The 14,032-nt window shown below is 47.0% G+C and overlaps 1 protein-coding gene across 2 annotated transcripts in view; it reads right to left on the bottom strand.

Moving 5' to 3' along the window:
* Window positions 1-269: 269 nt before the first annotated feature.
* CDCA3 (cell division cycle associated 3) overlaps window positions 270-14,032 on the bottom strand; it is a 117,342-nt gene continuing 103,579 nt past the window's right edge. Inside the window, exons 1-6 of one of the 2 annotated variants that reach the window (XM_089690924.1) lie at window positions 11,870-12,027; window positions 10,825-10,968; window positions 8,002-8,131; window positions 3,043-3,315; window positions 1,715-1,833; window positions 270-576 (exon numbers count right to left, since the gene is read on the bottom strand). In XM_089690924.1, coding sequence (XP_089547050.1) covers window positions 454-576; window positions 1,715-1,833; window positions 3,043-3,315; window positions 8,002-8,131; window positions 10,825-10,944 — 765 coding nt within the window. In that variant the 5' untranslated portion in view covers window positions 10,945-10,968; window positions 11,870-12,027 and the 3' untranslated portion in view covers window positions 270-453. Of the gene's footprint in view, window positions 577-1,714; window positions 1,834-3,042; window positions 3,316-8,001; window positions 8,132-10,824; window positions 10,969-11,869; window positions 12,028-14,032 lie in introns of those variants that run through there. The other variant, XM_089690925.1, reaches the window with a different exon arrangement.

Raw genomic sequence — 14,032 nt, 5'->3', positions numbered from 1 at the left:
ATGCACTCCCAGGGAGCGCGCACAAGCAGGGGGCGGGGAGGCCGTTTATAAACAGCCCCCCGACCCTGCACTGCCACCGTCTGGCTGTTTATATACATGGGCCGGACGGGAGGTGGATAAGGTGTGCTTCAACCATGGAGCCAGCTTACTTTCAAAAAGTGTCAGCCAAGTTCTCTGTATTCTTACCTCAATAGAGTGGACAGTGATAGGAGTGCAATAAATGAAAGGAGTCATGAGCTGAACCCACTCTGATGCCGGGAGACTGCCAGTCACTTTTCATAAAATCATTTTTATTTTGGTCCAAACATTGAAAAATCACAGACAGAAAAGAAGCAGAAATATTTACACTGGTAGTGTACAAGGGATCTGCATGCGGCAGTTGCTATGCGGCTAGAAGAATATATTCAGTCCATATACACCTCCTCCATAGAGATGAGTGGTAGTGCGGCGGGTTCAGCTCTCGCTGTAGGTGTACTGTGTGTTCTCCTTGTTACGGGACATTTCCCAGCCGCTATGAGAGATCTTCAGGCTCCGGACAGACGATGGCGGATCAGACTGGAAGGAGATCTTCTTTATCTGCAGAAGATAAAAGGAAGGTGATAGTTCATCTAGATGGGAGCGCCATTATCATCAACAGCAGCAAACACCTGTACGGGTTACCCCAAATGTCCCATTAACATGAAAGGGGATCATGTCTGCAAAACATGTTTCTCCCTCTTGGAGTCATGCTTGCAGCAGTTAGTCTGGACATGCCTCATGAGACTTTGTCTTGCAACACCTGGAGGACCAGAGTTTGCTCACCCTCGACCTCACCAAGAACACAGCCTATCCATTCACTAGAGAGCGGTGACATCACTGAGAATGCAGCCCATCCATTCACTAGAGTGGTGACATCACCGAGAATGCAGCCCATCCATTCACTAGAGAGCGGTGACACCACCGAGAATGCAGCCCATCCATTCACTAGAGAGCGGTGACACCACCGAGAATGCAGCCTATCCATTCACTAGAGCGGTGACATCACCGAGAATGCAGCCCATCCATTCACTAGAGCGGTGACATCACTGAGAATGCAGCCCATCCATTCAATAGAGAGCAGTGACATCACCGAGAATGCAGCCTATCCATTCAAATAAAGAGCGGTGACATCACCGAGAATGCAGTCCATCCATTCACTAGAGAGCGGTGACATCACCGAGAATGCAGTCCATCCATTCACTAGAGAGCGGTGACACCACCGAGAATGCAGTCCATCCATTCACTAGAGAGCGGTGACACCACCGAGAATGCAGCCTATCCATTCACTAGAGCGGTGACATCACCGAGAATGCAGCCTATCCATTCACTAGAGCGGTCACATCACCGAGAATGCAGCCCATCCATTCACTAGAGCGGTGACAACACTGAGAATGCAGCCCATCCATTCACTAGAACGGTGACATCACTGAGAATGCAGCCCATCCATTCAATAGAGAGCAGTGACATCACCGAGAATGCAGCCCATCCATTCACTAGAGAGCGGTGACATCACCGAGAATGCAGCCCATCCATTCAATAAAGAGCGGTGACATCACCGAGAATGCAGTCCATCCATTCACTAGAGAGCGGTGACACCACCGAGAATGCAGCCCATCCAGTCACTAGAATCTCACACCCCCGTGCTGGTTGAACAGACATGCAGGAAACAAACACACTAAGAGTACATAACACATACCTGTCTGTTCTGTACAGCAGTGCTGGGGCTGTTGTCCTCCTGTAAGATTTTCAGCGGGGAGCGGCCAGGGACTGCAGTCATTAAGGCTTTCCTAGGACGCTGGCGAATGTTTTTGGACCCTGAGAAAATAGAAAAGTAAAATAATGCCATAGATAGCACTACAGTATAGCCACCCTTAAAAAAAAAAAAAAAAAAGAAGTGTTTTAAAGTGGAGTAACCTGGAACAAATCAAGATTCAGCAAGCTAAAATCTGATTGGCTGCAAATGGGCTTGTCTTATCAACCGTTTCCTTTTGTCTTGGAATCTGTCCCCTGTGTGGGACTTCACCACTTAGGATACACTATTATTACTCAATACAAATTGTACCAGAAAACTGTCTGCTATGGAGTAAGGACCCCAATAGGGAAAAATGGTCAATAAAAATAACTTAAGGATATACAATAGATGAATAATTTGCCTTCTGAGTCGATCACAAGTTCCAAGGCAGAGATCCACTACATGGACAAAGTTGTGAGGTCACCTCTTCAGATGATTGCATTCAAGTCGTTTCCTGTGAAGGGTTCTGGTAATGCTTCAACATACCCTGGTGGTAACAGTTTGGGGGTAGCCCCTTTTTAATTTCAGTATGACTGTGCCCCCGAGTACAATGCCAACTCCATAAGGACTTGGCTTGTTGAGTTTGGTGGGTAGGAACTTGAGTGTCCTCCAGAGCCCTGACCTCAACCCTACTGAACACCTTTGGGATTATTCCAAACTCCAATTGTGAGCCAGGTCTTCTCACCCAACATCAGTACCTGACCTTACAAACGATCTTTTGACTGAAATCGGCAAACATTCCCATAGTCCCCCTCCAAAATCTGATGGAAAACCTTCTTAGAAGAGTGGAGGCTACAAAAAGACCAAATCTAAATGAATGGCCATGGTTTTGGAATGGGATGACCAACAATAATATAGGTGAGATGGTCAAGCGTTCAGAAACTTTTGGCCATATAGTGTACCTAGGGCCTGATAACAGGACTTGACCATTTGGACATCAATAGGCAAACTTTGGAAAGCTACATCAGATGTTCCTCTGGGCTCCAGCAGAAGACCACATGAAAGGACAGTGCAGGTAGTCTTTGGTGCCTTTTTTCTCCTAATTTTGTTCGGTATGGGAAAGTACACTTTTTTGGGGGTTTAATCGAGCAACACAAGGCAAAACATAACATTTTATTACATGCCCTGCAACATACCACAAGGAAGTAAAAAGTGGTTACTGTGGGAAAGTGCAGAAAGTTCCAAGTTTAGTCACTTTAAGAAAAGGATCAGAGTGTGTGGCATCATCTCACCGGAACCGTGTGGAGATTTGCCTCGTGGCTTCTGCTGTTGGAGAGGTGGAGTTGGCTCTGGCAATGCTGGAGCTTGGACGACTGGACTTTCCACCATGGTCTCCTCGGCCTCCGGTATCCTAGGTGTGGAGGACGTGAAGATCTGGTCACCCGCTGCCTGCTCTTCAGAAGAGGGAGCTGGAGATTCTACATCAGCGGCTGGGTTTTCCTCAATCCCAGAATCCTCCGATACAAACACCTCACTTAACTGCGTTGCCAAAAAGTTCAAGGAATCTGAATAATAAAAAGGACACTCATAAGTCAGTAAATCAAACAAACACCTACATTAAATGCATTGTATGTAGCAGAAATGTTTACCCCCCCCCAATAGAATTGTGCAGTTATGACCCCCTTCACTCCACCTAGGACTTAAAGGAGTTCTCCCAATAGAAGATGGGGTGGGGTCTCTGTATTAGCCTAGCTGGACATAAAGCCTGTCTTAGTGTCCTATGCACTGTTTGCAGTGCATTTTTTTTTTTTTTTAAGGATATGCAACTCAAAAACACAGGTGCGTTTTTCCATAGATTTAAATGGAGAGGGGAGGTTTTTTTAACAGCACCACGTTACTTTAACTGAGAATTGCGCAATCATGCAACACTGTACATAAATGAAAATTTATGTCCTTTCTTCCCCCCCCCACAAACAGAGTCCTTTCAGTGGTATTTGATCACCACTGCACCTTTCATACTGCAAACAAAAAGAAAAATGACAAATTTTGGAAAAAAAAAAAAAATTATATTTATATATACACACACACACACACACACACACACACACACACACACACACACACACACACACACACACACACACACACACACACACACACACACACATATATATATATATATATATATATATATATATATATATATATATACATACACACACACATATACATATATATATATATATATATATATATATATATATATATATATATATATATATATATATATATATATATATATATATATATATATATATATATATATATACAGTCATGGCCGAAATTGTTGGCACCCTTGATATTTTTCCTGAAAATCAAGTATTTCACACAAAAAAGGTATTGCATTAACACATGTTTTGCTATACACATGTTTATTCCCTTTGTATGTATTGGAACAAATATAAAACAGAGGCAGAAAAGCAAATATGACATAATGTCACACAAAACCCCAAAAATGGGCTGGACAAAAGTATTGGCACCCTTAACTTAATATTTGGTTGCACACCCTTTGGAAAACATAACTGAAATCAGTCGCTTCCTATAACCATCAATAAGCTTCTGACACCTCTCACCCGGAATTTTGGACCACTCTTCCTTTGCAAACAGCTCCAGGTCTCTCTTATTGGAAGGACACCTTTTCCCAACAGCAATTTTAAGATCTCTCCACAGGTGTTCAATGGGATTTAGATCTGGGCTCATTGCTGGCCACTTCAGAACTCTCCAGCGCTTCTTTGCCATCCATTTCTGAGTGCTTTTTGACGTATGTTTGGGGTCATTGTCCTGCTGGAAGACCCAGGATCTTGGACGCAAACCCAGCTTTCTGACACTGGGCCCTACAGTGCGACCCAAAATCCTTTGGTAATCCTCAGATTTCATGATGCCTTGCACACAGTCAAGGCACCCAGTGCCAGAGGCAGCAAAACAACCCCAAAACATCATTGAACCTCCACCATATTTTACCGTAGGTACTGTGTTTTGTTCTTTGTAGGCCTCATTCCGTTTTCGGTAAACAGTAGAATGATGTGCTTTACCGAAAAGCTCTATCTTGGTCTCATCTGTCCACAAGACGTTTTCCCAGAAGGCTTTTGGCTTACTCAAGTACATTTTGGCAAACTGTAGTCTTGCTTTTTTATGTCTCTGTGTCAGCAGTGGGGTCCTCCTGGGTCTCCTGCCATAGCGTTTCATTTCATTTAAATGTCGACGGATAGTTCGCGCTGACACTGATGCTCCCTGAGCCTGCAGGACAGCTTGAATGTCTTTGGAACATGTTTGGGGCTGCTTATCCACCATCCGGACTATTCTGCGTTGCAATCTTTCATCAATTTTCCTCATCCGTCCACGACCAGGGAGATTAGCTACAGTGCCATGGGTTGCAAACTTCTTGATAATGTTGCGCACTGTGGACAAAGGCAAATCTAGTTCTCTGGAGATGGACTTGTAACCTTGAGATTGTTGATATTTTGCCACAATTTTGGTTCTCAGGTCCTCAGACAGTTCTCGTCTCCTCTTTCTGTTGTCCATGCTTAGTGTGGCACAGACAGACACACAATGCAAAGGTTAAGTGAACGTCTCTCCTTTTTATCTGCTTTCAGGTGTGATTTCTATATTGCCCACACCTGTTACTTGCCCCAGGTGAGTTTACAGGAGCATCACATGCTTGTAACATTCTTATTTATCCGCAGTTGTGAAAGGGTGCCAATACTTTTGTCCAGCCCATTTTTGGAGGTTTGTGTGACATTATGTCGAATTTGCTTTCTTTCCTCCCTTTTTTTGTTTTGTCCCAATACACACAAAGGGAATAAACATGTGTATAGCAAAACATGTGTTAATGCAATACGTTTCGTGAGAAATACATGATTTCCTGGAGAAATATCAAGGGTGCCAACAATTTCGGCCATGACTGTATATAAATAAATAAATACATATACATACACATTATAATTTATTTCTTTTTCCAAAATTTGTCATTTTTTATATTATATATATATATATATATATATATATATATATATATATATATATATATATATATATATATATATATATCTCATACACACACACACTTTTTTTGCTATAAAACATTCAGTAAAAAAAGAAAAATTTTAAAAATCGAAATTTCTTCATAAATTTCGGCCAAAATGTATTCTGCGACATGTCTTTGCTTTAAAAAAAAAATCCCAATATATGTAAATTAATTTGGTTTATGTAAAAGCTACAGTGTCTACAAATTGCGGTATATATACTGGAATTGGTTTTTTTTAATTTTTTTTTTAATGCTAGTAATGGCAGCAATCAGCGACTTATAGTGGGACTGCGGAGGACATTCTGACACTGGGGGGGGGGGGGGGGGGGGGGGGACTGACTAACTGCCACTGACATCCCCAGTGACACCAATACAGTGATCAGTGCTAATAAAAAGCGCTGACACTGTACTAATAGCACTGGGCAGGAAGGGGTTAACATGATGGGGCGATAAAAGGGGTAACTGTGTGCTTTACTAGAGAAACATGCTGCTGAGCAGAGAAATACACAGCAGCATGTGTTTGCTGGCAGAAGAGAGACCTGTGTTTATTAACAGGTCTCTCCCATCAGTATCACTTGGCGATCACCAGATGCCGGCACCAGATGACCGACATGCCTAGCCACCAATGGAAATGCAAATCACGCCCTGCAGCAGTTCTTCTACAGGGTGGTGGGGAAGTGGTTAAAAGCAATTTTTTTTTTTTTTTTAACCTCCCTAGCGGTATGATTATTTCAGATTTTTGGTGCTGAAAGCGGTACATTTCTTTGCATGGAAATATGTAGTTTTTTATTGTAGGCTGTAATTTTTAGGAATAACTCACTGAAATCTGTCAGAACAAGAGTCTAGTAAACATCCCGGGGATGATAAAATTTGAAACACGAAATCATAAATTATAATTTAATAAATAATCATAAAAAATAATAATACATTTAATTCAATAATATAATCAAACCAAAAACACTGAAATTTGAAATACAGAGGCAAATTCGCACATCGCTGAGCAAAGTCACAAAATCGTTTTCAGTGTCTGATGAGGAATTTCCCCCACGAATCATTATCACTCAATTCTGCAAGTGGTTCTGATTTACTATCGCTGTTCTCTAGCCGGTCTAAAACCGCTTTTGACCTAAAGGGACGCTTTTTGGACGCCATGGACGTTTCTAAGTTTCCAGGCAGAAAGAACAGTAAAAATGCAGGCAGGGCGCCGGACAAAGCACTCGGGACAAAATGTATGTGAAATGGTTTGATACAGGAATGTTATACTATATAATAATCATTTTTTAAAAAATTACATTTTTAAAAAATGTCAAATTTCCCGCCGGTTCCGGCGCCCGTACGTCCCGACGTCACAGGGACTGGAACACGGAAGCCGGCATCGGCCGGAGGAGATGGCCGGGGACTCTGCAGGGGACACGTCGCGGGAGCGCAGGACAAGGTAAGCGCTGCAAGGGAATCCCTATGCAGAGCCGCATGGTAAGCCCAAGTGTAGCTCGGGGTTACCTCTCTTGGTACTGACATTTTACCCCGAGCTACACTCGGGAATACCGCCAGGGGGGTTAAGTTTTGGATAGAGTGGAGAGTGATTAGACCCCCTGTCAGTTTTTTTGCCGTCTGTGCCCCCCGTTAGGGAGATTCACACTCTCTATTCATCCTGTTTACCATTATCATTGAAAATTAAAGTAAAAGAAAATCCCAAAATTTTGGGTTGTCCCCTGAAAAGTAACAGAATGGAAATCTTCCAATGGGGACGCTAGTTCTGGTGACCTGGAGGCCCTAAGGAATTCCCTTAATTTGAAGGGATTCCCCAAACCCCAATATATGTGCAGCAGATGGGTGGGGAACAGAAGAGCCAAGCCATTGGATTGGGTGAAGATCTGCTTTAACCTCTTGGCGCCGGCCAAACGCAAATGTGCGGCCTCCCGGTATCTGGGCCTAGATGCCGAGCGGCCGCACATTTGCATTCTATTAAAAAAAAAACAACATATGTGCTGAGAGCGCACGCCCTGCACACATATCCGGTACTCACAGAAAGGTCCCAATCTCCTCTTTCGATCGGGACCTTTCCTGATCATGTGACCACCGTGACGGTGCGTCACATGACCCTAAACCCCGCCCCACCTCCTGAAACCCTTAAAAAGGGGCGGAAGGCGCCGGTGCATTCACTCACCATGTAAAGATGGCCTCAAAGGGGTGCGTACAATCCCATGTGTGGGGGAGCGGGGGTCTGCGATCTCTGTGGTCTCCACTGCCTCCTCGTCCTGCTCACACATGATTGTTCGCTTCGGATTTTCCCCGACCTGCATAGAGAAAACGAAGAGTCAGCTTCATGACCTCAATCTTTATAATAAAAAAAAAAAAAAAAGCCACCTAGTCTACTTAAAACAAAAAGTATATAAAATAGTGTCAGAGGCTATTATTATCCATACGCTACTTTCCTCTGCCAGGGGCAAGGATGGCACATGAACCCCTCCCACTTACATGCCTTGGCCTCGGAGGTTTAGCCCGGGTTCACACTATGCGGCGCAGGACACGGCTTGTAATTCGCACCGCATTCCCGTGGAAATGAAACGTAAAATGTCTGTACAGTGCGATCTGAGCCACACATTTTACACGGTTCAAATCGCATCACACCCGCATAAAGAAGGCGCAGGGCCCTTAACCATTCCTGGGAAACGCATTGCGTTTTGTGATGCGTTTCAGGGGGAGGGGTCATTAATTTATCACTGACACCAGCACCAGATCACATGACTGCGATGCGATTGCAATTCCCAGCGTTTCCCACACCACATTGGTATGAATCCGGGGTCAGCGTGAAGGGCAAGTCTGCCATCATGCGCTTCTGACCTTCTGTTGGTACCCAACCCTCTACTGCCCCCATCTGACTTCAGAGAATTTTTTCCCCCCCAAAAGCTAAACACACACACACACCCAAAAAACACACACACACACACACACACACACACACACACACACACACACACACCCACCCAAAAAACACACACACACACACACACAAAAAACACCACACACCCCAAAACACACACATATACACCCCCCCCCCCAAAAAAAAACACCCCCCCAAAAAAAACACACACATCCCAAAAAACACCCACACACCCCAAAAAACACACACACACCCCCAAAAAACACACACACCCCCCCCCCAAAAAAAACACCCCAAAACACACACCCCCCAAAAAAAAACACACAAACACACCCCCCCCAAAAAAACACACACCCCTAAAAAACACACACCCCAAAAAACACACACCCCAAAAAAAAACACACCCACCCACACCAAAAAACACACACACACACACACACACCAAAAAACACCCCCTCTTAAAAAAAAACACCCCCCAAAAAAAACACACACCCCAAAAAACACACCCCCCCAAAAAAACACACACCCCCAAAAAACACCCCCCCCAAAAAACACCCCCCCCCCAAAAAAACACCCCCCCCCCAAAAAAAAAACACACACACCCCCCAAAAAAAACACACACACCCACACCAAAAAACACACACCCCAAAAAACACCCCCCCCCCAAAAAAAAAAAAACACACACACCAAAGTACAACTCTGCATGAAGAAGAGCCATTCCAGCTGCAGATTGGAAGAGGAATCCTTTGAAGGCCTGACTCTGGTCATCAAGAATCCTATACAATGTATCATATCATGTATACAATGTATCTTCAGGTGCATTTCTTCTCCTTACCTGGTGTGCCAAGTCTAATATTTCCTCGTTTTACTCGGAGCCACATACACTCTGCATACATGTGGGCCTGGTACAGTCTACTCTGTAGTTCTCCAACACGGGACAGAAGTACGAGGAGCCCCAGGTCTGCTGTTATGCAGGCCATACACGGGTCAAATTCCGAATGATTTTTCGTCCGAAAATCAAAACCGCTGTTGGCTCAGTAATCTGATGGTGCCATCGATTATTTTGTAAATCACCCAACCAAGTCATAAAGTTCACCCCATATAACAGGAAATGTCATTGTTGACCTCATGCGCATATTCTTTTCGGGAAAAAGGATTTGACGATCATTTAGTTGAAAAATCGGTCGTTTACAAATTTTCCAACATACCTGATCACCGAAAAGGGGAGGAACCACAAAAAGAAAAAAAAAATAAATAAATAATCGGTCGAATTTTGGCTCATGTATGGCCGCCATTAGGGCCCTTTCACATGCGCAGGATCCGGTTTTACTCGGGACCCGCCTGCTGAGCTGAGTAGAGCGGACGGATGGAGATTCTCCATAGAAGAGACTGGAGGACCTGATTGGGTCCAGCGGATCCGACTTGGTCGATTGTGTGAAAGGGACCTTAGAAATCACAGGGCCCCATATAGCCTACCTGACATATTTGCCAGCCCCTCCCCCCTGCTCTCCATCCTGATAAGATCCCCTGCCCCGTGGCCTGCAGTAGCTGGTGGGAGAGGGGGGACGCCGGATTTGCTGCATGGAGAGGGAGGGGTGGGTGGGGTGCAAGGGCACCAGGGGAAATGAAATCCTTCACAGGGAGTGCGCGGGGATTGGAACCGATCCCCCATGTGTCTCACCAGCCAGCAGGGAGAGGAGGAGAAGCCGGCTTTGTGCTGCTGCAGGGGAGACACACACAGGGGATAGGTTCAGTGGCTGTTTGGAGATTCACGCTCACCTCCTGTCTGGTGAAACCGCAGTCACTAGGAAAGAAAGCAAGAGGAAATCTCTAAAAGAGCCCCTTCCCCCCCCCCCTGGGTTGCAGTACCTGGCCCTGAACAGCCAATCATTAGGGTTGGACACGAGAGGGAAGAAGGTCATTAACCCTGTAGATGCCAACATGGAGCCATTATGGGGACAAGACTCAGGACTATGACACACCCAATGAAGTGGCAGGAGAATGGAACAAAGGTGAGTACCGGGGGGGGGATAATCAGGTATATGAGATCCTCTCACTTTGCTCTGAACAGGTAAAGCAATAGTTAAACCCCCCCCTCGAGGTTACCTCAATTGGAGTCCTCACGATCCCAGCAGTAGGTGAGCGGGGATCAGTCACACGGGAGAGATGGCGGTTCTGTATTGGCCGACAAGGGGTCACCTGATCTCTGGACTCTGCTGCTCCCATCTTTGTGAATACCGATCACCAGAACTGCAAGAAGGAGTCATGTTAGAGAAGTCAGGAGACCAAATATTCCATCTTCATCACCACTCCATGGACAGGACCGGGCCAAGTATGAAAGGGGGGGGGGTACTACATGAAGATGGCGCTGTAGTAGACCATTATTAGATCAGCCATTCCATACCACCCTGATCCAGTGTGACCCCGCCCCCAACATGTCATCAAAGCCAGTCCACCATCTCCACCTCCGGTCCCATCTGATCCCTACCATGTCCTCCTCCTTCCCGTGTCCTCCACCTCCTCCTCCTTACCTGTGTGCTCCTCCCCCACTTCCATCCCATGTCCTCCATCATCCCCATCCCATGTCCTCCACCACCTCCGGTCCCTCCTCCTTTCCTGTGTGCTCCTCCACCTCCTCCATCCCATGTCCTCCATCATCCCCTCCATCCCATGTCCTCCATCATCCCCTCCATCCCATGTCCTCCATCATCCCCTCCATCATCCCCATCTCCTCCTCCATCCCATGTCCTCCATCATCCCCATCTCCTCCTCCATCCCATGTCCTCCATCATCCCCATCTCCTCCTCCATCCCATGTCCTCCATCATCCCCATCTCCTCCTCCATCCCATGTCCTCCATCATCCCCATCTCCTCCTCCATCCCATGTCCTCCATCATCCCCATCTCCTCCTCCATCCCATGTCCTCCATCATCCCCATCTCCTCCTCCATCCCATGTCCTCCTCCATCCCCATCCCATGTCCTCCTCCATCTCCCCCCATCCCATCCCCTCCATCATCCCCATCCACTCCATCATACCCATCCCATGTCCTCCATCATCCCCATCTCCCCCCATCCCACGTCCTCCTCCTCCAGTCCCCTCTCTGTCGGTCCTCTCTGGCAGTGTTCTCCCTCCTCGGCCCCCGGGCTCACCTCGCTCTCTCCGGACACACAGCTCCGCTCCAACCGATCACACTTCCATACGGCGAGATTCAAACTACCCGCTACAGCCAATCTCTCGCCCCGCTGGAACCTATTGGCTGTGATCTCCCCGCCCGCCGCTGAAGACTGGCTCGACTCGTCAAAAGGGGCGGGTCAGGAAGGCACAATACGCGACGGCTATTGGGTAGATTGCAACTATGGCACACCCTGGTATCGGCTGATTGGTTTCAGATTGAATGTATCACCGCCCATCTTTTCTTGTCGCTGTGATTGGGAGAGACGGCCGTACCGAGGACTCCGCCCATAAGAAGTGCGATTGGTTCGATAGACAACAATAGGCGGAAGGGGGAGGTTAGCTTGTACACTGCGATCGGGGGAGGAGGCGGGGCTGACCGGGGGGAGGAGACTTGTCGGGTCACTGATCATGGTTGGTCAGTGCGCATAAACGCAGCATAGCGCAGTACAATCGCATGTGCAATAATCAACGTATTCCTGTGAGTCTCATTTACATCACTGCAATGCCTTCAGGTGTGTTTGAAATTAAAGGACAACATGCTGCGATTTCTTGTACCAAACACTCTGCGAGCGCCCAGGAAGAGTGTGTGCAGATCAGGAAAAACATAAACTGAAATAAAAATTATTTATTTTTAAAAAAGCACCAAAATTGCATCACAAATGCACCAAAAAGGCACAGAAATGCGCATGCGGAGACGCACAGGGAGCGCGGAGGTCAGGGCTCATTCACACCTCAGTCCTTGCAATGGGCAGGATATTACTTGGAATTGTTTTTGTTGCGAAGTTACATTTCCCTGCGTTTGCTGTGCGTTCCGGAGCAGAGAAATGCAGCATATCGCACTTTTTGTTTTAAATGCACAGGAAAGCCCTGCGGTGGTGAGAAGGAGAGGATTATGGAGAGAAGAGGGGTCCATGATGGGGAGACCAGGAGAGAAGAGGGGTCCATGATGGAAAGAAGAGGGGTCATGATGGGGAGAAGAAGGGTCCATGATGGAGTGACTAGGAGAGAATAGGGGTCTATGATGGGGAGTAGAGGGGTCCATGATGGGGAGACTAGGAGAGAATAGGGGTCCATGATGGAGAGAAGAGGGGTCATGATGGGGAGACCAGGAGAAAAGAGGGGTCATGATGGGGAGACCAGGAAAGAAGAGGAGTCCATGATGGGGAGACCAGGAAAGAAGAGGGGTCCATGATGGGGAGACCAGGAGAGAAGAGGGGTCATGATGGGGAGACCAGGAGACAAGAGGGGTCCATGATGTGGAGAAGAGGGGTCCATGATGGAGAGACTAGGAGAGAATAGGGGTCTATGATGGGGAGTAGAGGGGGGGTCCATGATGGGGAGACTAGGAGAGAATAGGGGTCCATGATGGAGAGACCAGGAGAGAAGAGGGGTCATGATGGGGAGACCAGGAGAGAAGAGGGGTCATGATGGGAAGACCAGGAAAGAAGAGGGGTCCATGATGGGGAGACCAGGAAAGAAGAGGGGTCCATGATGGGGAGACCAGGAGAGAAGAGGGGTCATGATGGGGAGACCAGGAGACAAGAGGGGTCCATGATGTGGAGAAGAGGGGTCCATGAAGGAGAGACTAGGAGAGAATAGTGGTCTATGATGGGGAGTAGAGGGGTCCATGATGGGGAGACTAGGAGAGAATAGGGGTCCATGATGGGGAGACCAGGAGAGAAGAGGGGTCATGATGGGGAGACCAGGAGAGAAGAGGGGTCCATGATGGAGAGAAGAGGGGTCATGATGGGGAGACCAGGAGAGAAGAGGGGTCCATGATGGGGAGAAGAGGGGTCCATGATGGAGAGAAGAGGGGTCATGATGGGGAGACCAGGAAAGAAGAGGGGTCCATGATGGGGAGACCAGGAGAGAAGAGGGGTCCATGATGGAGAGAAGAGGGGTCATGATGGGGAGACCAGGAGAGAAGAGGGGTCCATGATGGAGAGAAGAGGGGTCATGATGGGGAGACCAGGAGAGAAGAGGGGTCCATTATGGAGAGAAGAAAGGTCATGATGGGGAGACCAGAAGAGGAGAGGGGTCCATGATTGGGAGAAGAGGGGTCCATGATGTGGAGACTAGGAGAAAAGAGGGGTCATGATGGGGAGACCAGGAGAGAAGAGGGGTCCATGATGGGGAGA

This window comes from Staurois parvus, unplaced genomic scaffold (assembly GCF_062004578.1).
Source record: "Staurois parvus isolate SC_StPar_1 unplaced genomic scaffold, SC_StPar_1.0 ptg000547l, whole genome shotgun sequence".
NCBI classification, from domain to species: Eukaryota; Metazoa; Chordata; class Amphibia; order Anura; family Ranidae; genus Staurois; species Staurois parvus.
This window is presented reverse-complemented; position numbering and strand designations above follow the sequence as displayed.